General features: G+C 32.2%; 4 protein-coding genes and 1 pseudogene across 6 annotated transcripts; 3 read left to right on the forward strand and 2 right to left on the reverse strand.

Moving 5' to 3' along the window:
* The first annotated feature begins 2,104 nt into the window (after positions 1-2,104).
* Positions 2,105-4,073, forward strand: LOC118035279 (protein THYLAKOID ASSEMBLY 8-like, chloroplastic; annotated as a pseudogene).
* Positions 4,074-8,001: 3,928 nt separating this feature from the next.
* LOC118035099 (uncharacterized) lies at positions 8,002-10,626 on the forward strand. 2 transcript variants are annotated; one of them, XM_035040587.2, is made up of 6 exons: positions 8,004-8,462; positions 8,997-9,093; positions 9,331-9,494; positions 9,615-9,690; positions 9,779-9,840; positions 10,275-10,626. In XM_035040587.2, exons 1-5 carry the CDS (start codon positions 8,328-8,330, stop codon positions 9,793-9,795), a joined length of 489 nt encoding a protein of 162 aa, XP_034896478.1. In that variant the 5' UTR covers positions 8,004-8,327; the 3' UTR covers positions 9,796-9,840; positions 10,275-10,626. The 2 variants fall into 2 exon arrangements, with proteins under 2 accessions (XP_034896477.1, XP_034896478.1); XM_035040586.2 differs by lacking the exons at positions 9,779-9,840; positions 10,275-10,626 and having other exon boundaries at positions 8,002-8,462; positions 9,615-9,725.
* LOC118035097 (uncharacterized) lies at positions 10,113-13,366 on the reverse strand. Of its 2 annotated transcripts, none has more exons than XR_012170767.1 (2): positions 11,114-13,365; positions 10,113-10,998 (listed from the first exon to the last, which is right to left on the reverse strand). XR_012170767.1 is itself a non-coding variant. In XM_035040583.2 (2 exons), exons 1-2 carry the CDS (start codon positions 12,818-12,820, stop codon positions 11,509-11,511), a joined length of 1,197 nt encoding a protein of 398 aa, XP_034896474.1. In that variant the 5' UTR covers positions 12,821-13,366; the 3' UTR covers positions 11,429-11,508. The 2 variants fall into 2 exon arrangements, 1 of the variants encoding a protein (XP_034896474.1); XM_035040583.2 differs by lacking the exon at positions 10,113-10,998 and having other exon boundaries at positions 11,429-11,543; positions 11,659-13,366.
* Positions 13,367-14,152: 786 nt separating this feature from the next.
* On the forward strand, positions 14,153-15,777 carry LOC118035278 (uncharacterized). Its single transcript, XM_035040813.1, has 3 exons — positions 14,153-14,177; positions 14,318-14,391; positions 15,034-15,777. The coding sequence occupies exons 1-3, from the start codon at positions 14,153-14,155 to the stop codon at positions 15,775-15,777; spliced, it is 843 nt and encodes a 280-aa protein (XP_034896704.1).
* Positions 15,778-17,590: 1,813 nt separating this feature from the next.
* Positions 17,591-18,493, reverse strand: LOC118035098 (uncharacterized). Its single transcript, XM_035040585.2, has one exon. The coding sequence runs from the start codon at positions 18,283-18,285 to the stop codon at positions 17,725-17,727; it is 561 nt and encodes a 186-aa protein (XP_034896476.1). The 5' UTR covers positions 18,286-18,493; the 3' UTR covers positions 17,591-17,724.
* Between the last annotated feature and the right edge of the window lie 6,966 nt (positions 18,494-25,459).

The raw sequence follows: 25,459 nt of genomic DNA on the forward strand, positions 1-25,459 counted from the left end.
ATAGTAAAAACAACCACATTCTCAAGTTGTTCTTGCGCCCTGGAACATGAATCGGTAGTTGCGGATATGGAGGGAATACAGTTATCGAAAACAAAGACATTGTGTGGTGGTTGGTCTCGTGATACGAAACTCCACTTTTACCAATACCCAGCAACCGGTTAAGATCAAACAAATGCATCAGCTATGAAGGTCTGCTTCTGGTTTCACTTACGAAGACATCATAATGAAAACGACGGTCGAACATCCCTTATTATTTGATCAGCAATATTGCCCTAGTTCTTTCCTGTGAAATCCAGGGCTATTAATTGAGTCTTAATTTCTACTAATTTAATAAGCTTTTCCACTTTTAATCATTGAATGACAGCGTAATCCATCGCCCTTTTCCATTTCTTCTTTGCAGACTGCTTCGCGTATTCAATCAGGGATATTACATACAGCAACATCAGGGGTACTTCGAAATGAAGGCAAGCAGTGACATTAATTGCAGCAGCAATCGTTCCATGCAATAAAATATAGTGCTGAAAGGATATCAGATTGGGTATACAGGAATGAAGTCCTGCAAGTTCAATATTGTTCTAAATGTCCATGGCTACTCTTATGGCCTCAAAACCCACCCCATGCTTCGCTCAAGCGTAGTTTATATCCATTATATGCGTTGCTAGGGCCTCACATGAACGAAAGAGTTGCGTTTGTAGGCTTAATCGATGTATGATATCAGGCTATACTTTAGTAACCTTGCATGGTCGAGGACCAAATGGTTTCCGTTTTGTTATTCTAGAAAAGGGAAAAAGAATAACTGAAAAAAAGGAAATCAATTAGTTAATTTATTCAAAGTATTCGTATCTTTTAATTAAATAATATTTATTATTGGGTTCATTTTATTACTATTTCAAACTTTATTTATATAGATTATGAATCACTACCTATATTTGATGAACCACGAATGATTGCCTGCTAACATAGTGTTTCGCGATTATTTCTTTTTATATTACAATTTATTTTTTAAAATATTATTTACTTAAAAATCAATTAAATTATTATTTAAAAGTATTTTTAGATGATTTTAGTTAAAAATAAATAAGGAAATTAAAAAATATTTTTCAAACACTTTTAAAAAATACTATTACACTATAATATTAAACACATACTTCAAATATCCAAAGAATTACAAACTTTGCTTTTGTCTTTAAATAAATAGCATTTTTATGTGTTATTTATTATTATTATTCAAACTTTATTTATAGTATATTTATGATCATGTTTATATTTGAAGGACCAGAATATACTGTAAACACTAGTGTTCTCGTGAGTACTTATTTTTTATGTATAAATTTATTTTTAAAATGTTTTTTCTTGAAAGTATTATTAAATAATTTTTTTAAGTTTTTTGAAGGTTTTGATCATAATAAGTATTAAAATAAATAAAATAAATCTTTAAAATATATTTTTAAAAATATTTAAAAAAAAAACTTTATATTATAAAATCCAAACACATTTATCAAATATCCAAAGAAGTATAGAAATGGTCATTTCTTTCAAATTATTGGGCACGAATTTTTATTTTTAATCTCTCTATAACAAATTAAACCTTTTAGCAAATTCTAAAAAATATAAGTGAATCGATATCATATGCTATCATTTATCTAAAACAAAAATTAATATGTAGGATTGATTCGTATCCATAATGAATAAATTGAAAAGGGTAAACATCTTATGAAATTGAACTTTATATTGATGCATTGTATGTATTTCAAGACAAGGTCCTCAAATTATTATGCATTTAACGATATAAATAATTTTAGAAAATAAAAAAAATTAAAAAAATAATATGTCCCAAAAATAATAAAAGATAAAGCTTATTCCTTTTTTACAAAATAAGAAGTTGAGACGAGAGAAATCACACGAGTTCGAGCCCTTCAAACCCGTCCCGGAAATATATCAAACATAGACCGACCGTCGTTTTTTATGCAGTTTTAATTAAAACAAACCACTGCTTTCTTCTCCCTACAGGCCTCTGGGAGCTGCTGCTGTGCGTTCAAAATTGCAATACAAAAACAGAAACGGAGTCGTTTTTTGTGACCTAACCCCAATCAATTCTTTTGCAATGTTAACCGGGCTCTTTCGACGCTCAAAAAATCCCAAATTTCAGTTAGCACAATTTAGTTATCTTCAAAACCTAACAACTAAACAATCCCATTATATGGCCAAACGCAATTGCCACTCTCAAAAGCCTCAAATATCCCAATCTTTTTTAGTTCCTGCTGGGTTTGCGGCAATATCACGATGGAAGGCCAAGAGGGCCCACTCTGGGAGAGGCAAGAAGCTGATTGGGAAGAAGCCCTTTTTGTAATACTTGGATTGAAGAGGTTTAAAAATGATGATTGAGAGAAGCTTGACAGATTTATTAAAACCCACGTTTTTCAGACTTTTGAAACTGGACATGATGCTGTTTTGTCTGAGCTGAGCGTCAAGAGGAGGTTTCTTTGGCTGTTAAGGTTGTACTTTTGTTTATCTTTTAGTTTGAATATGTGCTTGTCTGGAACCGTTTGATGCAATGCTTCAAAGAAATGTGACTTCACGTTCAGTTTATTTATTGTCTTGTGTGATTTATGCTGTGGATGTTGTTATTTTCTTGGGTTAGTGAGTAATTTATTGATTTTGCAGATTTTTAGAGTGATTCAAAAGCAAGATTGGTATAAGCCGGATGTGTATCTCTATAAGGATTTGATTATGGCATTGCTGAAAACTGGAAAAATGGAAGAGCAAGAAGTATGCCCGGAAGATTATGAGAAATGAGGATTTGTTCCCGGATTCCCAATGTTATACCGAAGCCATTAGAGGCTACTTGAGGGATGGGTCTTCCTGCTGATGCATATGAAACATATATGAAGACATGAAGAAGTCACCAGATCCTCCTGAGGAGTTGCCGTTTAGGATTCTGTTGAAGGGGCTTTTACCACACCCGCTTTTGAGGAATAGAGTAAAGCAAGATTACGAGGAGTTATTTCCAGAAAAACATGTTTATGACCCACCAGAAGAGATATTCGGAATGCTCTGAGGTTTGCATTATGCTATTGATTTCAGTTCCTTAATTTGTATTACAGATTGCATTCATGTTCGGAGGATGTTGATTATAGCCATGTTTAGCTCCAATAGAAACAGCGTTTGCAACACAGCAGGTTCTTCGTGAACCAAAATCATAAAAAATAATAAGTGAAAAACTTGGGGTGAACAGGTTGTTTTCTGTAAGTTCTTATGGCCAAGACCTTCAACTGAAATGATGCTGTTCAACTGAAATGATGCTGTCCATGTTCGAAGAACTCCTTTTGATACTTTTGTATGCTTGTTCATGTATGCATGTGATCAGCTGGTTGTTTTGTGACTAGAGAACAAAACATCTGCAGTTTTGTTTTTGTGTTTACTTAGTCAGTTCATCACTTTGGTAAATTGCTTCATGTGATGTAATGCACAAAAAAAAGGAACTCACAGTTCTCACTGAACTGCTGAAGGGTAGAGCTGACTTTCTACTGTTAATGCAACTGAAATCTGATTCTTTTATTTCCATAAATTGAAAGTTTTATTAATTTCAGGGCTTCAAATGGTCCATCACTTTACTGGAGTTCGTGGTCTTTCCTCAGCTGCTTAAAGATAACAGCAAATGACCTAATATGACACCATTTTGTACTGCGGAAACAAAGAGGTTGCTTTTGCGTGCAAGGACACATCGCACGGCTGTTCTGTTTCAGAGCTTCAAACTCCGTGGTCTGTAAACATTTTGTTTTTTGGTGGGGTGGCGCATGGGGAGTCTTACTGCGATGCCCTAGGTTAGGTTTTTCCGTATATTTATAATTAACAAAGAGCTGTGTCCTGTGTTGCTGCGATTGAACTGTCCTTAATCATCTCACCCCAACAGCCTCTTTTGGGTTGTACTTATTTCAGCCTTTGATTCGTTTGAACCTAAAACTTTACGGCATGAAGTTCGCCAGCATGTCATAATCGTGCATCTTGTAGACATGTTTTTGGATAATGTGGCCATAAACCATAATAATGCAATTAGGTTTTCTGATTTTCAATTCTCTGAGGTTTTTAATGAAATCATCGGGGCTTTGGTCCCTAAGCTTCTAAAACTATATAACAGTACCTGAGGTTTTACGCTATGTGACGACTCTAGTCCTTCTGTAGCGTTTATGTTTCTTCAGTCTGATGGACTAATGTGTCGGTTTTGGAAGCTTGAAGACCATGGGGACATAGACTTGCAAACTTTAAGGACATAAAAATATAGCGAAGTGGTTGATGCATAGCTCGTAATTGAACTGCCTATCTACAAGCACAGAGGGCAAGTGTCCGAAATGAGGAGCTCTCCAATGGTGTACGGTTTCAGAAGTAGGGGCATCATCACTTATTGAAAGTCACTAGACTGGATATCGAGGAGGATTTAGAAAAACCAATATGGAACGATCTAACGTTGTCAGACCGGTAAGCTCGGGGAAACCCGCATGTCCATTTATGTTTGCCTCGTAGAAACTTCGTTTGTGCCTTCGAATTTCAAGCGTCCTTGTTTAGCTCCCCCTGGAGCTCTCAAACTGTGTTGATGTTGTCCTTGTGTTTCATGGTAAGATTGACGAGTGCAGGCTATAGCCACATCAACCATCGTCAACACCAGTCAAGTGGAAATATGGACCGAGTGAATCCGGGTTCCAATTCTCCGTTTTGACTCAGTAATGAAATGGGCATTGCGGATTAAAAAATGATCCTCGCGGGGCTATTTTCTGCGTTCGGATCTTGGTGTGTGACATTTGTATATTGTTTCTTCTTTTTTTTCTCTGTTTTAATAAAAAAAAATATCCCAATATTCTTACTTCGAACTATTATTCTACGCTTCCACCTTTTACTGTCTAAAAGACTGTTTTGAAAACTTTGTTGAAACTGTATTTTTTAAAATTTTAAAAAATAAAAATTTTTTGTTAAAAAATATTTTTTTAATGTTTTTAATTTTTTTAATTTGTTGATTTTCAAAAATAATTTTAAAAAAAAATATTATTTTAATGTATTTATAAGTGAAAAACACTTTTAAACTATAACCATTACCATAATTTTTAGTCAGTCACTAAAAAGTTCTAAATCTTTTACAATTAGTTTGTTTTGTAAATAAAATGATTGTTCACATAGATAATAATACATCTAGTAAAGGAATATTATATTTTTTACACTCACGTGTATTTGAGATGATTTTCATTGCATCTAGGATTGTTCACGGTCCGAGGTTTGGTTTGGGCCATAAAAACCAACCAAATCAAGACATGGTAATTTTGGAGAATAGAAATCAAAAATAAACTAAAAATTGATTCAAACCGAATTGGTTTTTCATCCTGATTTAATGTTTGTAGGTAATTTTTTTTTTTTGTTTATTAGGTTTTCTCAGTTGATTGGTTTATTTTGAAAACCTCTAATTGTATATGTATTGAAGTCATACTTTTTAAACCCAAATGAAACAAATCCCGATCACAGTTAAGAAGTCAAGAGGATTAACTTGGATCAATTTAATTTTTTGATTTTATAAAAATAAAAAATGATATCATTTAAAAAAAAACAACAGGTTTTTTTCTGAGTTATATATATATATATATATATTATATATATATATAATATATATATATATATATATATATATATATAAACAGTGAAACATTAGTTATAATCGTGTTTCATATAATATATTTGTAGTCATGAAATATGAAAAACAAATATATTTAAAATTAAAACAAATTGAGATGTTCAGCAACATACATGCCCTTACTCTACATAAAACCTTAGATTTAAAATGTATAATATAATTTTTTTTTCCTAGTGCTCATTAAATGGATATAACAATGCCTAGAAAAATGACAAAAAAAAGAGAGAAAATAGTTGTTTTTTTAATAAATTTATCAAACAAATGACAACAGAAGTGTTTGTAATTGATTTTTTCTTATTTTTTTAATTATAATTTTTTTATAATTAATTAAAATATCAAAACATATTTTATAAGACTATCCACAGCAATACACAGTAAGTTGTTATTTGGTAATGTGGTTGCGAGTGAAATTTACCTGCAGCCACACATATCAACGTTTGGTAAAGAACAAAAATGATTTTTTATGGTAGGACCCACCAACTTTGCAGCCGTGCCACAGGTTTTAGAGAAGCATCATTTCATGGGGATTTCTAATGAACAGTGGAGCATGACAATGGAGCCATGCTCCAATGTCGCACTGTTCACGTGAATAAATTTTTTTTTTTGAAAAAATCAGTGTAATTAATTAATTCCACTCAAATTGTTCATGTGAACGTGAATAACAATTTTTTTTTTAAAATTAGTTTAAGGTAAATTAAATTTACTCGTACTATAATCATAATTTTATTCCTGATAATATTTTACCTAATTTTGTAGCTTTCTGTCGAATGAATTTTATACGTAATAAAATTATAGATAGTTTAATGAAACAATAAAAAAAAATTTATATAAAGTATGATTTATTTCATGATATAATAACAATAGTTAAATCCACAATATTTAAATTAAAAACCATCAATATTAATATATATTTTTTAAAATTATTTTATAATCTCAATTTCAAAAGCATTTTTTAATCAAACACATTAAACTATTTTTTCTTTAATCTCAATTTCAACTACAGTTTTAACCAAATATCTATTTTTTAAAACCAACCTTCACTCAAAGTATTTTTTATAAAATAATTTTTTTCAAGCTATAACCATAACAACTACTACAATAACAAACACACCAACTCTGATTCATGACAAAAACTAAGTGTGACAGGATAAATTAAAGGTAGAAATAAATAAAGTGTGGTGGCCTTAATTTGTGCTTGAAATTGAATGAAACCCAGATGGCTTTTTCGATCGAAAGAAAAACATGTGGATCGACGGTCTAAGGATTGAAGAGATCCACAGAAATTCTTTGATTAGATAGATTCACGAGGACTTGCAAGTGATCAAGACGTGATCATGTTTACTTCTTCCAGCTCCAGGACCAGATTTTCCAGTACGTAATCATGTTGAAAGCTACTAGCACTTGTTAGCAATTTGCAGCAAAAAATTATACCAGTCAACTTCCAAGTTTTTTAATAAAAAAATAATTAAAAAAACATTTTATCGAATAACAAAACACACTTAATTCTTCGCTAGTCAGTGATCGCTCGCCCTTTGTGAATCAATGATGTTGATAATTAAGAAAATATATATATGGTCTGTGGTAGAATGTATATATCTTTTAATAGTTTAAGTAAAACCCTGCTCATTATATGATTAAGTATCAACACTAAACAAGATTAGCAGGATCTTAACTTATCCCCAAAGAATAAATTTGTCGCAAAAATCTTACCTAACTATCATCCATATAAAAGATATAGTACTACTTTAATTGTTATATAAGAGTATTGATCTTCAAAGAGACTGGCTTGTGTGCTTGGATACGAGTGGCATCGTACGCAATAGGGTTGAGGTGGAATCTCCTTCAGTGTGATTTTACCTGTAATTATGATGTATTTTGAAAGGATATTTAACATGAAAAAATATTAAATTGATATTTTTAATATTTTAAAATATTATGCAATATAAAACATAGGGTCAATTCTGCTGTGCTAAAAAAAAATAAAAAAGACAGCAATCTTATCTAGTTATCTTTCTAAGGGGATCAAAAGATTGTTGATTTCTTCAAGTCTCTATCTCTCTCAAGGGCTTGGAAGTTATTATATCCATGAAGATCACGGCTAGGGAGGGCCATTGGTTGGAACTTAGAAAAAAAGATGCGAGTTTTCTGAGGTTTTAAACTGATGTGACTCTACAGAGCAAGAGAGGGTCGATTTACCCGCATTGCTTGGTAGGGCACACGGCACAAATTGGGACGTCCACTTAGGATGCCAAGTGGACCCCACGAGACACTTATCCATTTGTGTTGAAAAGATGACATTATATATGCAGAAAGATCAGAGGATGTGAATCAATGAGGAAGAGAGTTGCAGAGAAAATTCCCACAAAAAGAGATTTTTTTATTTATTTCTATAAAGTAGTAGACTAGTAGGAGTGCAAGAGTGAAGCTTCCTTCCTTCTTTTCTTTCTCTTTTTCAAAGTGATGGAGGCACATGGGCGGCACAATCAGTGCCGTCTAGTGTAGGAGGGATTATGTATATATCTGTGTCTGCTCTCTTGCTCTCTCCAAGATCTTATCCAAGTCTTTCTTGCAAGCTAGCTAGCTAGCTAGGTAGTTGTTGATAGAGTTTCTTGGGGGAGTAGTTTTGTACTTCAACTGGTCAGGAAATAAGATAATGGACAGTAACAAGCAAGGGGCTTGTTTTTCTTCTTCTTCTTCTTCATTCACAGCCGATCTTTTTGGCACCACTGAATCAGCACCGGTATCTTCAGCTGGGATTTTTGCTTCTATGTTTCCACCTCCGTCAACGGTATACTCTGACACTAGTTATATATTCCATCCTCATGTCCTTTGTATGGTTTTTCTTTTGTTAATGTTATCTTGGCCAGAACTTAAATTTCTTGTGTAGAAAGCTGTGCTCCTTTTGAATGTAACTATGTTGTTTAATTATGGATACTTTTGAAGTTTGTATTTATATGCCACACTTCATGCTGTTACGTGGGTTTGACTTCATTTAATAACTGGGAAAAGAACTGTAAAAATGAAGGGAAGGAAGGTTTTTATTTGTCCAACTTAGAATTCCTCTTATCTGATTTTATTCTTAGTTCAATGGCTTCTTAATATAAAAGATTTTTCTTAAATATAGATATAAACTATTTCATCTTGAATGGAAGTATGAAGATCAACTTTTTCACTAGCCTCTGCTTTATATAGAGCATCTTCACATTTGTTGGTATCTATGCTTATAGATATATGGATGCTAGCCCTGATTAAGTTTCCTTAAACTTGTGTGAACTCCTCCGTCAGAATTCGGGCCACCGTCTAACCTGTTTTCAGGATTCAGGTTGGAGGGAGGAAGTCTTCAGGCTCTGAGGTGACAGGATCTTGGCAAAAACAGTCCTATGGAAATCAAGCGTGGAAGCCCAAACAAGGATCTCCAGGTTTGTGATTAGCTCTTGTTATATCTGACTATATTTCTCTTTAAGAACTTCCATTGAGTTTAGAAGAACTTGTTCTGTCCTAATGCTCACTGCATGTAAGACCTTTTTTCACTCCCAGACAATGCTCTTGAACTGGTCAAGTGCTTGTTGGTGCATTTAGAGTTTTCATTAATTCTGTTCTATTTAAAAGAAAGGCTAATTTCCTGATAATTTGTCTGTTTCCTAATAATAAATTAGCCAATAGCCAGGCTGCAAGCTATAGCATGCCAGACAAGGACAGAAATTCAGTTATCCAGGAAGAAAGAGTGGAACCATGTCATCTAAGTTCATCCCTTTACTACGGTGGACAAGAAAACTACTCTCAATCCCCAAGTACTCAAATGGCTGGATCATATCCCATAGTGAGTCTTTGATTAGTTGATGACTAATTCAAAACACTATGCTGTGATATTTTCAGCATGATAAAAGTAATGAGATAATACATCAAAGTAAATTACTAATGTACTTTGTGAATGAATTAGCTCAAGAAAGATGGGGAAGAAGATGATCCTAACGGCAGCAACCCTCACAGTGCTTCCAGAGGAAATTGGTGGCAAGGTATTATGCTGCAGAAGGGCCTAGAAGTTTACTAACTGAAGCTGCTGTTATAGACTATAATTTACAGTTCTGATGTGCTTTTCTGCAGGTTCGCTTTATTATTAGGACCGTGCTTCCCTTGGCAAATGAACTCTCCACCTATTTTTTAAGGTACATCAATTCACCGCACCCCACTCCACATAGAATTACTATAGCTGTAGGCATTCGTAAGTGTTTTCTCTTTTGTTGTTTCGACACTTAATTCTGCAGAATTTTATCAAGTAGTTATAAACCTCTTTCACTTTTGGCAAATCAGATAAAAGTCGTTTCATTTCCTCTTGAAGCAGAAGCATGTTTCTTAAAATATTTGATAGTACAGCAAATATGCACATAATACAATGATTGTGGTGGTTGTATTTTTTCAAATACCCCCATCTATCCACAAGGAGGGAGCGTGGTGGTGATTAAAGTATTAAACTAAATCAGCTAAAGAGATGTGATCAGACTTGCAGATAGAGAAATCGTGGTCTGAGTTGAGAAACTATAAATGAACTTTCTTCATCGTTGTTTATCTAATTTATTGTTTTATCTTGTTTATTTTGCAGGAATTCATGAAGCCTATGGGATAATTATGAAAGACGTGTGTAATAATTAGGTAGCTGAAATGGAAAGATACTGTCAGCTGTTTGCAATGGTTTTTACCAAGGGCAAAACCATCATGAATTTATGTCACATTTTCGATTGTTGCAGTCTCAATAATGTTCAGGAAGCTGCACAACACTCGCTACCAGTTTCTGCTCTTAACTAGGCTGTTCAATAAGGTTCAAATGCATTGCATTGAATTTTAGCCTCTCTTGATATTCAACTCTTAGTTTGTCAAGTTTATGCGCCATTAATGATGTTTGTAGAAATATATGAAAGGTAAACACAATAAATAAGCTCTCAATCTTCTTTTAATTGGATACCCTGAAATTTACAGCTTTGAACCATCAAGTTCACATAAGTACATTATAAATTGCTCCATGCTCCATTAGATAAATCATTCGGAAGTACTTACTGCTAATGACATCCTTTTAAATTCTCTAAAAATGAAGAAGATAAAGCTATTCCAGAGCCAAAATTGTCAATCAAGTTGTCGAGCAAAAACTTTTAGTTCATACACATGTGAGGGTATCGCAGTTGCATACAGAAAATAATCTCTCTTAGCTTTGGGTTGCTAAGTTCATTTGTAAAGGCATAGTTCTGCAGCAACTGCAAGAATAGGTACCTTGTGAATTGTCATGAGGCCATGAGGTCTTTGATTTGTCTATGCTCGAGGCTAATGTAAATCTGCAAATTCAAAAACAATAGAAAATTGTGAGGGAACAAAAAAGACAGGAGCGAGTATCAGTAGCAAATCACAAGCCAATTTATCTTCATGAAATCATCGGCAATGAGCAATTACAGTGCTTAGGAATTGTCACAGAAACTTTTGGCTTTGCTGCAGCTTTTTTGGATGTTTAGAAAGCATAAATAATTTAGTATGCTTTTTGTCCTGCTTTCTTCTTAAGGATTTATCCTCTTCGCTCCCTGAGTGCTTCAAGCTGACTGCATAGTACGAACCAGCATCGCCTTGAACGAAAAAAAGAAGGGATCATCTTTTGATTATTGCATTATCAGCTCTCTCAAAAATTGAATTTGAGATGATGCTGCTATCTTAATTGAATGGAGATTGGTAATGACAATAATCCTCTCTTTTGCTAATGTCGTTTGATATGCAAAGGAATAGCCTTTCATAAGCAGCTGCCATTTTCGTGGCAGTGAACAAATGCAACCCTCTCTGCCTAGAAGCTTGGCCTTTCATCTCCAGAACTCTTCTGCCATCCTCCCAGACCCTATAAAGTGCATTTTTCAATGAAACTACCATAGGTGAAAAGGTATAACCTATTTCTGTGCTAACAATCACAGATCCAGTAATGCTGGCTACCCTTGTGGACATCACTGACTTACCAGAAAGCATTGCTTCTAATAAAGTATGATCCAATCCCTGTGCTCGAAGAGTTGGGTTTACAAAAATATCTATTGCATTATAGAAGCTCGCCAGCTGAGCTTGTTCCAATGGTCCCAAAACTAGTATATTGGTCCCAAGATCTCTGTATCTAGCACCCCAAGGACCATCTCCAGCAATCAGAACAATGGTGTTTTCACGAAACGTACCATTTTCCACAAGCATCTGCTTCAGAGCTTCAAACATTAAGGGGTGTCCTTTATCCTTCACTAACCTCCCTGCCATGCCTAAAACCAAAGATCTACTCTTTGCAACCCCAAATTTCTGCTTAAATGCCTCACCTTTAGCAGGATCTGGCTTGAAAATCTCCTCATCCACACCATTGAGAATAACATGAACTCGTTCTTCTGGGATCATATAAATCCTTCTCAGTATATCTCCAGCATGATCACTAGTAGCGACATGGTGGGCATAGTGTGGAAAAAACCTGACCTCTTCAACAACCTTGGTAATTCTTTCAGTCAACGCATATGCTTGTTGTTCATCAGGATTCCGAAGAAGTTCTTGAATGATGTCGGTATGAATGGTTTCATATGCAATCCCGTGCCAAGTAACCGCTAAGTTGGTCAGGTTTCGTGACCGGGTATGCAACAGCCCAACACTTTCAGTGTGGACTATGTCAAAGGCTTTCCCAGTTGAGTTTTGAGTTAGAAATTGCTTCCAGACAATAGCTTGGTCCAGATAACCAGCAGCTGTTGGTTTTGAGAGGTGGAAATATAAGTTGCTCATCGGATACCTAGGGAAGGAGGAGTTGGAAGGAGAAGTGGTGAAAATGTGAAGCTCATGCCCTCTTTTGGCAAGAGCAAGATGAAGGGTCAGGGCATGCCGCTCAAGGCCACCTGCAAGAGATCTATGTGGCCATTTCTTGACAAAGAGTGCGATCTTAAGATATTTTGAAGGTAGTTTTGATGGAAATGAAAGATAATTTAATGTCGAAGGGAAAGAAAGGAGATTAATGGGTTGGTTTTCCTTCTGCGATATCATTTGGTTACTGTAGCGGTATGAGCTAGAGCATTGAAACCAAAAGAGGAATGAGACAAATGAGAAAGCAGATAGCAGTGCGATGGTGAAACAGAGACAACGAAAACTGAAGATAGTAGCCATGGAAAAGTCAAATGTGAGTTTTGATGCTACTGAACCTTTTTTCTTCAGGAAACTAACACAAGAAATAGGCACAGCATCGATGTAAAACTTGAAAGCAGTTATGAGATGAAGAACCAAAAGGAAGAATCAAAGCAAACATAACCAAGAAACTAACAAAAAAGCATTTTTTTAGTGTCAAAATCAGTTCTTGAATTGAAAGGCACCTGCACATGGGTTCTATCAGGAGTGGTACAAGAGATGCAAATCCCAGAACCCATCCATTTTAGAGAATTGTTTATGGGTTATTTCAAAGGAAGAAAAATTTTGGTTAAGCAATCACATCATGGATTGACTACAGAGATTAAATTAACCTGCATTGATTTCCTCAACTCATTACTATATTGCAATAAAACATATTTCACGCCATTGTCACTGCCAACTCCCTGAAACATGGCAACTTCATACAAGCGACAGCAAGAAGCATTCCCAATGCAAAATGCAATTAAAAACTGTGAAATCCAACAATACAATGTACCTAAACCATTAAATCACATCTAATAGCAGAACTGAGGACGGTACAATACTGCTTGTCGATCGTAGAAAGTCAAGTCGCTGTTTTCAAGTTAAACTAAAGACAGTTTCTTAAGAAACGTCATATAAGGAGCGCTTTAGTGTGACAAATTGCAAATTTTATATCTTTCTACTCCACCAAGTCCAAGTTAAGTAAAAATGGATTAAGATACACACTCAATCAACAAAAGTAAGCATCTTTCACTCAATTTTTTTAATCGAAGATTCTCAATTTTTATTTACTAGTTCAGTTTCCAAGAGACCGTTATAGGTTCCAAGGTTGTTAAAATCGTGATTCAACTCGTAAAATCGTACGTTTTTACGAGTTAATGTAAGCTTTACGTGCTAAATCGTTTGTAAAACTCGGAATCAGGTAAAATCAGGTCAAAATTGGGTAAAATTGATAAAATCGGGTTGAATCGCGATTTTACACCCGATTGCACGATTTTGCTCGCATGAAATAAAGAAACAAATCAGCTGCCAGGTGTCACCTGCCAATTGGCTTTACCAGATCACAAGCATTTCTCATTTCACCGAAACAATCAGTCTTCTCTCTTCTCTTCAGATTCACCGTTCATATTCAAAAATCAAACTATCAAAACAAAAAAAAATCCCTAAAATCAAAATCCTCAGCCACTCAGTCTTTTAATTTCTTTCTCTCAGCCAACAATCAACCACCGTCCACCTCCACAACAACCCTCGCCGCTCATCGTTTTTGTTTTTCCACCATCAACGGCATCCTTTTCAGCAGCCACCGTGAGAACCAGAGTCCACACAACAACAATGGTGTCTCTCCATTCTTCACCAGGTAAGTTACTCTATTTTTCTTGCTTCATCTCCTACAAAAATTCACTAGTTCTCTGTTGATAACTACTTGCATCTTTGTTTCCCTTCCGTTTCTTAAGTTGATGTTAATATTCACTGGTACTTCTTTGATTGAATTCGCAGGCTCCATCCTTGACTGCAATATTGATCTGCATCTGCTCAACCTCGACCCTCGGTGCTCACTGCTCAGAACAGAGGTAAGCTTCTCTCCAACCGTTTCTTACCATGTCTGTTTCTTTACAGTTTAATGATGATAATTGTTCATGATTAATATTTGGATTCAAAGTTTATGTGGCTCTGTCAGTTTGTCTAATGTCTATTGTTGAGAGTTTGCTTGTGAATTTTAGATTCAAATGTAATTGTGCGTACTGCGTGTGTGTGAATTGCTAAGAAAGATGCTATGAATGCATAATTCGGTATTACATTATGCATAATTGTGCTTACTGCGTGTGTTTTATTTATTGTTTACTTGGTATTACATTATTCAATGTGATTTATGTGAATTGCTAAGAAAGATGCTATGAATGCATAATTCGGTATACTGTTTTTGCAGTATGTATTATGTTCAATCAATTAGTATTCTGCTGCTGCATTGCTTCTGCTGTTGAGTGTGTACTAAAATCAAGTTTGTAACCTGTTATAAAATATTTGGATTGATTACAGGGCTGATTTGAATTGATTCTTGAATTGTTGAACATATGGCATCTAGAAAAAATTATTCTGGTAATAGGCTTGATGTGGGATGGCAACATGGGATAGATATTGATAAGAATTCTAGAAAAGTTCAGTGCAAGTATTGTCAAAAAATTATTAGTGGAGGTATTTTTCATTTTAAACAGCATTTGGCTTGCACTCGTAAGGATGTTGAGCCATGTCAACAAGTACCAGAAAATGTTAAGCAGATGATTTTAAGTGTTTTGGTGAAAAATCTAGAATCAACTGAAAAGAAAAGAAAGGCCCTTCAATATAGTGTAAATGAGGATGATGATGATGAAATAAAAGAAATTAGCTCCAATGACAAAGGAAAGAGAGTAGCTAGTGGGAGTGGAAGTACACAAACAACCCTAAATCAATTGCTAAAAAAGGATGTTAGGGAAGAAGCATGTCGACAAATTGCAAGGTTTTTTTACACTAGTGCAATTCCATTTAATTGTGTAAAAAACCCTGAGTTTCTTAAGGCACTTGAATTAGTTGCAAAGCATGGGCCAGGTTTCAAGCCTCCATCCTACTATGATATTAGAGAGAAGTATTTGAAGCAAGAAGTGGATCAAACAATGAATTTGCTTGAGGAGTACAAGCTAGAATGGAAAAAAATTGGTTGTTCAATAATGTCTGATGGATGGACGGATAAAAAAAGACGTTGTATTTGTAACTTTTTGGTTAATAGTCCTAAAGGGACGGTTTTTTTGTCATCGGTGGATACTTTTAATATGTCCAAAACTGCTGATAAGGTATTTGAGATGTTAGATGTCATTGTGGAGAGGATTGGGGAGGAAAATGTTGTCCAAGTAGTCACCGATAATGCTGCAAATTATAAGGCAGCGGGACAATTATTGATGGAAAAAAGAAAGAGTTTGTTTTGAACACCATGTGTTGCCCATTGTATTGACTTGATATTAGAGGATTTTGAGAAGAAGTTAGAGGTTCATCAAGTAACTATTGCTAAAGGGAGGAGAATTACCTTATATATTTATTCAAGAACTATTCTTATTTCCATGCTAAGGCACTTTACGAAAGGAAGGGATTTGATTAGGCCTGCTGCCACTCGGTTTGCTACTGCATATTTGACTCTGGGATGTTTGAATGATCATAAAATGCAGTTGATGACCATGTTTACTTCTAAACAATGGAGTTTATGCAGGTTTGCAAGAATAGAAGAAGGGAAACGAATTCAAAATTATGTTTTGGACAGCAGGTTTTGGCATGATGTTACTATATGTATTAAGGCAACGTTTCCTCTAATTAAAGTTCTTCAATTAGTTGATTCTGATGAGAAACCAGCTATGGGTTTTATATATAAAGCAATGGATGAAGCAAAAGAGAAGATACAAGTGAATTTTGGTTTTGTGAAAAAAAAGGTATATATCTTGCTATTTTTTATTTCAAATGTTGTTATTTATTAATATGAATGTCATATATAAAGTAATGATATTTTTATTGTTTTTTTTTTTATATAGTTATATACCTATATGGAATATTGTTGATGCAAGATGGGAACTTCAACTCCACAGACCCTTACATGCAGCAGCTTATTATTTGAATCCTCAGTATCATTATAATCCCAATTTTAAGGTTAATGCCAACATTAAAATTGGATTATATCAATGCTTAGAAAGGATGGTGTCTAATGCTAGTGAAAGGTGCAAAATTGACTTACAACTTGAATCATTCAAGGATGGAAAAGAGTTGTTTGGCATTGAGGCTGCCAAGACAGCTAGAGATAAAAAAACTCCAGCTCAATGGTGGGATTCTTATGAGGATAAATGTCCAGAATTACAAAGGTTTGCAATCCGAGTTCTAAGCTTGACTTGTACTTCATCTGGATGTGAGCGTAATTGGAGTGCATTTGAAATGGTAAGTTTTTTTATTTTTTTATTTTAAATGTTGAAATATTTGATAAAAATCTTATAAATTTAAATTATTTATTTAGGTTCATAGAAAACGAAGAAATCGTTTGCACCAGAGAAAAATGAATGACTTGGTATTTGTAATGTGCAATTTGAAATTGAATAATAATCAAGTAAAAAAGAAAGCTGATGATTTTGGTGTAGAAGATAATCTTTCATCTGATGATGATTGGATAACCGAGGGAGAAAAATATTCAAACATTGATTTGTTTGGTGCTATTGGTAGTGCAACACGAAGACAAAATGGTAATGAAGATGAAAGTGATGAAGAAGAAATTCCTAATGATGCTGAAATGGAGAGTCATGGTACTGAAGATGATTTGGAGATTCAAATTGATGATATTGGTGTTGGTACTAGTAGCAGCACTAATGCTCATAATATTGGTGTTGGTATTGGTAATGACACTAATAACCCTCTTGATGCAAAAGATATTGATGAATGCTTGAGGAATGATGAGGAAGATGAAGGGAATGAAGCGGTTTTAGTTTACATGACACACCAGCAGATTGTTTGTTTTAAGTTTGTTGATTATTAGTTAATGAAAAGTTATTTTAAATTATGTATGACTTTTATTTGAATCATGTATTTTAAGATGCTTGAACTATGTATGAATTTTTATTTGAAACATGTTTTTTAAGGTGCTTAAACCATGTATGAATTTTTATTTGAAGCATGAATTTTTTTTTAATGTATTTTAAAATTCCTTACGATTTTACGATCTGTTTTTACGATCCGAGTTTTTGTAAGCCTTTCCGTGCCGTGTTAAAATTGTAATTTTAACAACCTTGATAGGTCCATCTCACAACTTTTACATTGTATTGGAAACAATTCATTGACAGCAAGATCAAAGAAAACAATATATATTCGAATAGTAGCTAGCTAATTCTTCAAATCTCCCTAAGCTAGCGCGCAAACGCATAAAGCATAAGAAAAACATATATTACCAAAGCCGAAGGGACCAAAATAACCAGAGGAGTAACCGCAGCAAATGTATGCAAACTCCCACAGCCCAGAACCCCCAACTTTATTTGCACCAAGTCCATCAAAGCCATCATCAAGAACCCGCATCCAAAAACCGACCCAAACCCAGAAACCAAAGTCCCAGCCCGTAAAGCCACCAAGTTAACATGAGCCAGGGGCGCACTACGCAGAACCCCATCAGAATCATCATCTTTGTTGGTATCAAAAATCTTGATGGTTTGCTTGACAGCCAAAGCAATGAGACTGGAGAACAGAAAGGAGCTGAAAGAATAGACGTGGAAAGCGATGAGATCCTCGACGATGGAAGAAGAGGCGATGCAGGAAGTATCAGTGATAAGGGTGGTGGTGGGGTCAGGTGCCGTGGGGTACCATGCAAGACCAAGAAAGAGTGCTAAGGTGAATAAAGAATTTACATTGACGATACCATCTAAGGCCATTATGTGGATTCTGGTAGTTGTAATTGTATGATTGTTACGTGACATTTGTGGAGAGGACGGAGGAATAGTGGCGGTGGTGGACCTGCTGGTGTTGTTGGAGGAGGAAACACAATGCAAAGAGCATGTATTTGTGTATATAGAAGAAGGATTAGGAAGTTAGGGATATCGTATAATGTTGCCTTGTTTGTGATAGCGTGTCTTTTCCGGCAAGGCAAGGGAATGATCGAACCGTGAAGATTTTGGAGTGTTGAGCGAAGAAACCAAATGGCCAAAACACGCTTTCATTGTTAAGACACCGTTAAGACACAGTTGTACTTTCACTGTGTGGTTGATGATGCTTCAGTGCCATTTCAACGACATGCCGTTTAGTGCTCGTGTAGTGTATCCATACATAAAAACGACTTCCAGCCCGTTTGTTCTAGCGGCGTTCCGTGCTTTTTTAAAAAAAGTAATTTTTTTATATAATTTTAATGTATATATATTAAAAATAAATTTTAAAAAATAAAAAATATTATCTATTAATATAATTTTAATAAAAAAATATTTTAAAAAACAATCACCACCTTAATAATAAAAAAATAAGTGAAAAGAGATAGAGTTTATGCTAAAGAACACACATAAAAAGAGCTCTATTGTAATTTTAGAGTTTGTTTGATTTTATATTTAAAAAATATTTTTTAAAAAAGTATTTTTTTTTCATTTTAATTTTTTTTATGTTTTTAGATTATATTTATGTGCGGATGTTAAAAAATTATTTTAAAAAATAAAAATATATTATTTTAATATATTTTTTAAAAAAAAAACATTTTAAAAATTAAATGCTATTACAGTCTCAAATATATCCTCAAAAGCATAGCATAGATATAACCTGTAGTGGCTTGATATACAGCAGGCTCCCTGTAGATTTGGTTTATATAAATACAGTCCATTGGTTTCAAAATAGGCATTTGGATGCTTGGCAGTTGGCATTTTAATTTTGCGACAGCCTAAGTCCTCTCCTTTCAAAATCAACTTCAATTACAGTTAAAAATTTTCTATTGGGCAATAATTTAATTAAAGACGAATCATAAAACACCAAGTGTCATCCAATTCTCCGTAGTAAAGAATTTAGTGGCAATTGGAGTTGTTTTTAGATAAAATAAATAATTTATCACGAATTTGAAATGTCAAGCACCTGATTATCTGTTTCAAAATCACTCGGGTATATTCATCATAAATTAATACGGCAAAGACTTGTGTCATTAACCTAAACTCAGCCGAATATTAGATTCATAAGTTATATCATCATCCCTGAGCATAGATGTAAAACTCGAACCGGCCTATTAGGTTTAGATTGGGATCGAATTGATAAAAAAATTGATAAAACTCAATTGACCCAATCAAAACTAAGCGCTTAATCTAATGATTTAAAAATAAAATTAATCAAAATAATATATTTTGATTTTTAAAAAAAAAATTGAAGATTGATTCTCATGGTCCGTAATCCAAACCTTATCTCAAATCAATTCAAGATAGAGTTTTATAATTATAAGTATAACGGTAGGTGCTTGGATTATTCACACTTCCAAGAAACACTCTTGTATATAGGAGTGTGTTTGGTACTGCAGTAATTGTTGTTGTTGTGTTTTGGAAAAAAATATTTTATAAAAAATACTTTTAGTTGGGGTTGGTTTGAAAAAAATATATGTTTGGTTAAAACTGTGGTTAAAATTAAAGTTGAACAAAAAGTAGTTTAATATGTTAGGCTAAGAATGGTTTTGATATTGAGGTTATAAAATAATTTAATATATATATATATATATATATTGATGATTTTTATATATATTAATATTGATGATTTTTAATTTAAATATTGTAAATTTAACTATTGCTATTACATCATGAAATAAATAATATTTTCTATGAAATATTTTTTATTGTTACATTAAACTATCTACAATTCCATCACGTATGAAATACATTCGACAAGGACTACAGTTTTCATAAATTTCTTAAGAGCACAACAACATTAGGTAAAATATAATCAAGAACAAAATTGGAATTGCAATCAAATTCTGCAAATGCTACGTCATCAAGCGATCTCCGTCTAATTTATGTAGTGTCATTGAATAATGTTTAACACTAGTTTTTTGAATAAAACACAATTAAAAATATTTTTTTTTTTATTTTGCTAAGTCTAACCCAGTTCAATGTATTTTTAGCTTTGGACCGGACCCAATCCGGCCGGAAAAGTGAAGAATGTCTCCACTGTTCACGCTATCAATTACACTATTCATGTGATTTCTTTGCACAAGAAGCAGCAAAGAGCTGTGGTAAACCTGTGGCACAGCCACACTAGTAAAAATTGTGTTTATGCAATACCAAACAACAATATTTGTGGTTGCAGGTGAACCTCATCCGCAACCACAATACCAAATGGCACCTTAAGAGATAAAAAAATAGTGTTTGAAAGTGTGTCAGCGGTTGCTTTTCAAAGTATTTTTTCTTCAGAAAAAACATCAAAATAATTTTTTATTTATTTTTGAAATTTTATTTCTGATACCAATACATTAAAATGATTTAAAAATACTAAAAAATATAATTTCAAGCAAAAAAATTAAATTTTAATAATAAAAAAGGTTAAAATTCATTTTCAAACACCCTAAAATCTTAAAACTTGAGAAAACCAGCGGTGGACCAAATAAGATTGCAAGACTCAACTATTTAGTAGGTGCTTCAGTAGTAAGAGCTTAAGATTAAGGGGTTTACTTCTCTTGTGGTTTCAGGTTCGAATGATGTGGTTGTTAATATAATAACCACTGAAAATTTATATAATTATTAACTTCAGGAATTGTGAGATTGGTCAAGAGACATGCAAGTAACCTCAAATACTCACTAAAAAAACAAGAAGAAGATGAAAAGGAAGAAGAAGATTGCAAGACGTCTCCTCGACATAAATGACACAAGGAGCTATCCGTGTCGATAAGATTGCCGATGGCCCATTTGAGAGCCAATTTGCTTCCCTTTGAGAAATCTATGTTCCTTTTTTTTGTCATCTTTTCTTGAGATCCAGTTCGTCACGAGAAAAAACTAATGGAAACTACAAGATTGGCAGATGCGGTGAAATTTATGTAATAATAAATACCAAGGAAAAAAAGTAGATAGGCATGCGGGGTTCGGGACTTCTTGAATTGCAGGTTTGACTTTTTTGTTCTAGCTACAGGTTTACTTTCTGTGAGTGGGTTAAGAGTTTATTTTTTATTTTTTAAAATTTATTTTTAATATTAATATATTAAAATAATTTCAAAATATAAAAAATAAAACTAAAAAAATCAACTATTTTTTAAAATACAATTGGACTCCATGCTAAACACCACCAAAGTGACTATGCATGATGTCTTGGCTTCCACCAACTGTATGGTAATGTTTGGTTACTTTCTTGGGTGAAGATTGTAAAAATAGAAATGCGTTTGGTTGAAAAAACAAATAAAGATATAAAAATAAATTTATTTTTGTTATAGTTTCATAGTTAATTTTTTTATTTTTAAAATAAAAGGTACAAAGAAGATATATTTTTAAGCATAATATTTATATTTTTTATTCCTAAAACATCCTTATAAAAAATTTCAATTTTAAAATTATCCGACTAAGACATGTAAACATAAAAATAATTACTACTATAATTTTTAAAACTCAACTCGGGAGTCGATTCAAGGTAAAACTTGGGTCGCGAGTTGGGTCGGCCCGAGTCAATGCAAGAATAAAAATGATTTTTATCATAGTTTTAAAACATGAATCTTGATTCAATATTACATGCAAGAATAAAAATGATTTTTTTTTCTTGAACTTGGCTCAATATTACTAACTATAATAATAATTATTTTTATTTTTTGTTGACCAAGGTTGACTTGATTTTTTCAGGGTTTTTTTTAATTGAATTTTATTTTTAATTTCATCATTCAATATTAGGTTAGTAATATTGAGTTTATCGAGAATTGAGCTGTATAATTTATTTTGACATGTTTTTTATGAAGTTATCTCGGTCTTATTATCCGAATCACAACTTTACCAAGTTAATTTTGGTTGAATTGTTTTTTTTTAATTGATTTTTTTTTAATTTTATCATTCAATATTGAATTGGTTGCAAATTAAGCTTCATAATTTATTTTGGTTTATTTTCTATGAGGTTATCTCGATCTCGTGATCTAAATTAAATGTTTAGTGGGTAAATCCTGACCGAATTAATTTTTTTTTTTTTAAATTGATATATTTTATAATTTCATTATTTAATCTTGATTTCATGACTCAATAGTGTATTTGGTGAGTTAAATCTAATTCACTCGATCTGTTTTTTTAATAAAATATTGATATTTTTATAATTTTATTTTTATTTACCGGGAGTTCAGCTTTTATTTTTTATATATAGAGACTGCAACGCCAAAGCAAATTTACCAACATGTGATCGCAGAGCATCATATGACTGATGGGTCAGCTGCTTTTTTTTCTCGAAACTTGGCTGGAAGGTGGCACCATTCTAGAGCATGTTTGCTGTTCCTTAATAACCTCAACTGGACAGAGGGAGGACCCCACCCCCCTTAGCTACCCTACATGTGAATTGCATAAACTGTCCTGTCCCATCCAGCATACATTACAGGATAAAATTTACCGCAGCTCTTTCCTGTAGGGTGGATACCCTACCTTGTAATATATTTTGTTTTTTACATGGTTTTTTTAAATCTCATCACACGTGTCATATGTTTGGCATGATAAAATCAAATTATTTTTTTATAATTTTATTATTTAATATTAAATTTATTATGAATTTAAAATTTATAATTTATTTTAATTTTAATTTTATAAAATTATCATTATCTCGATTATAAATTTTGTATCCAAGTTAATCTATTATTTTGTTTTCTTAATATGTTTTTAAAGTTTTTTTTATTAAATTATATTTTTACGGTTATTAAAATTGTTTTTAGAAGTTACAAGTTAATCGGGTGATATTGGTTTTGTCAATGTATTTGAGAGCGTGATTATAACTGCTTTTCAAAATATTTTTTCACTCAAAAAAATATGTCAATAATATATTTTTTTAATTTTTAAAAATTATTTTTGAGATCAACATATCAAAATAATTTAAAAATATTAAAAATATATTAATTTAAAATAATTTTTTTTTAATTTTTTCAAAAAATATTTTTAAAATAACTACTTGAGTTATACCACTCAAGATTTTTATTATTATTATTATTATTATATAATGCTTTAGTTTTCCATATGTATGTTACGTGTCTTAAATAACTTTGACCAAGATGTACCATCATAATTTATACTGAATTTAATGCCATGAGTTTGATGTCACTCGGTCATCCAATTAAGGGATTATTTTGACTAAAAAATCAAACAGAGGATTCCACTCGTGTTTCTTTAACCCCTTTTCAGCTTGTTACGAGGATTCACTAAATTCAACCGTTTTTTTATGATCCATAACTTCCAAACCACTCAAATATTCTTTTTTCATGAGTTTGATTTTTTTTTTTCCTTTTTTCTCACTTTCAAATATTAGATTTTTTTTCCTTTTAATGTAAAAATCAAAAATCTGTTATCAATTTTTTTAAAAAGATATAAATACCGAGAATGCGTTACAACAAGTTTTTCAATGTGTTTTCATTTAAAAATAATAAATTAATATTTTTAAATGTTTTTGGATGATTTTTAATGTATTGATATTAAAAATAAAAAAATATTTTTTTAATTTATGCACAAATTATAGTAGATTTCAAAATACGGAGATGATTACTTTTATATCTATATATACATGTCCACTTTGAAAATATGATTTAAGATTTCTTACATAGAAAAGTATCCGAGTATGTGATCATGAGGAGAAACTATAACTATCAAAATCATAAATGACGTTCCCCGCATCTTCCTTGTCTCTCAAGATCATGTTTATATCTACAGTAAAAAAAATATTTTAATTTTTTTTATGTTTTAAAATTAATTTGATATGTTAATGTTAAAAATAGAATTTTTAAAAATATATTATTTTAATATATTTTTAAATATTAATATAAAATATTATATTAATGTGGAGTGTGAACTTTTATCACAATATCATACACTATTTAGAGGATATTTAAAAGTTTTAATTGTGATTGTTTTTTTGAAGCGATTTTTATTTAAAAATATATCAATCAGTGTATTAAAATGATTTAAAAATATAAAAAAATATTAATTTGAAGTAAAAAAAATTAAAAAAAATTTAATTTATTTTTTAAAATGATTTTAAAATATAAAAAGAAATAGAAAAATATAAGTGAAGCGTGGATGTATATTGTCCCTTTAGGAGACAGGTACGTAAAGTTATTCGGGGAAAGGATATCTAGAACATGATCCAGTGACGCACTAAATTCATCCATCCCATCCAACCAACAATGGGGCTGCACTTCAGTCACTTACCCTTTCACCTAATCCCCAAAACAGCTGACTTTGTTGACAAATTGTCAATTCCTTTTTCAAAAAAAAAAAAAAAAAACATTTTAGGCAGCTAGCACGTGATCAGACCAGTAACATTTGTACTTTTCAAGTTCTTTTTGTATAGAAATATACTACAAAAAAAAAATTATATATATTTTTTAAATTTTATTTTTAATAATTTAAAAAATATTAAACTTTTATGAAATATTATTTATATAGTCAAAGAACTATTGTTTTAATACTCAAATTGACCAAGCATGTTAACTTATGACTCTGGTGATTCAAGATTTATATTGGTTTGATTTTAAATAAAAAATAAAGATAGAATTAACATGACGTGATTTAATTAAAAATTTTATTTAATTCATGACCCACGTAGTGCGTAGAAAATCCATTTAAAATCCATTGATTGTTTTCTTTTTAATTTTTTTAAATAATATTAGTTTTACTTTTTATATAAAATATAAAATTTAAATTGACAAAGATTAACTAGATAACCCCACCAATCTCGTAACCCAAATCTTACTCTAGATGAACTTAAATTCGAGTTTAAAAACTAAGCATCACATAGTAAAGATTATATGAATCTAGCTTAGAAAAATTTAATTAGTTCTTTTTGGTTTTATGTTTTAAAAGTATTTTTAAAATAATTAAAATTTTTTATTTATTTTGATACACTGATATCAAAAATAATTTTTTAAAAATAAAAATATTATTTTAATATATTTATAAATAAAAAAATATTTTAAAGATCAAC

This window comes from Populus alba, chromosome 9 (genome assembly GCF_005239225.2).
Source record: "Populus alba chromosome 9, ASM523922v2, whole genome shotgun sequence".
NCBI lineage: Eukaryota > Viridiplantae > Streptophyta > Magnoliopsida > Malpighiales > Salicaceae > Populus > Populus alba.

Coding starts and splice junctions, on each gene's coding strand:
- LOC118035097 (XM_035040583.2), bottom strand. CDS start 12,820: ATGGCTACTATCTTCAGTTTTCGTTGTCTCTGTTTCACCATCGCACTG. Junction 11,544..11,658: donor ATTAGAAGCAATGCTTTCTG/GTAAGTCAGTGA, acceptor TGCACTTTATAG/GGTCTGGGAGGATGGCAGAA.
- LOC118035099 (XM_035040586.2), top strand. CDS start 8,328: ATGGACAGTAACAAGCAAGGGGCTTGTTTTTCTTCTTCTTCTTCTTCA. Junction 9,094..9,330: donor GCCCAAACAAGGATCTCCAG/GTTTGTGATTAG, acceptor ATAATAAATTAG/CCAATAGCCAGGCTGCAAGC. Junction 9,495..9,614: donor TGGCTGGATCATATCCCATA/GTGAGTCTTTGA, acceptor TGAATGAATTAG/CTCAAGAAAGATGGGGAAGA.
- LOC118035098 (XM_035040585.2), bottom strand. CDS start 18,285: ATGTCACGTAACAATCATACAATTACAACTACCAGAATCCACATAATG.
- LOC118035278 (XM_035040813.1), top strand. CDS start 14,153: ATGGTGTCTCTCCATTCTTCACCAG. Junction 14,178..14,317: donor GTCTCTCCATTCTTCACCAG/GTAAGTTACTCT, acceptor TTGAATTCGCAG/GCTCCATCCTTGACTGCAAT. Junction 14,392..15,033: donor GCTCACTGCTCAGAACAGAG/GTAAGCTTCTCT, acceptor CATTTTAAACAG/CATTTGGCTTGCACTCGTAA.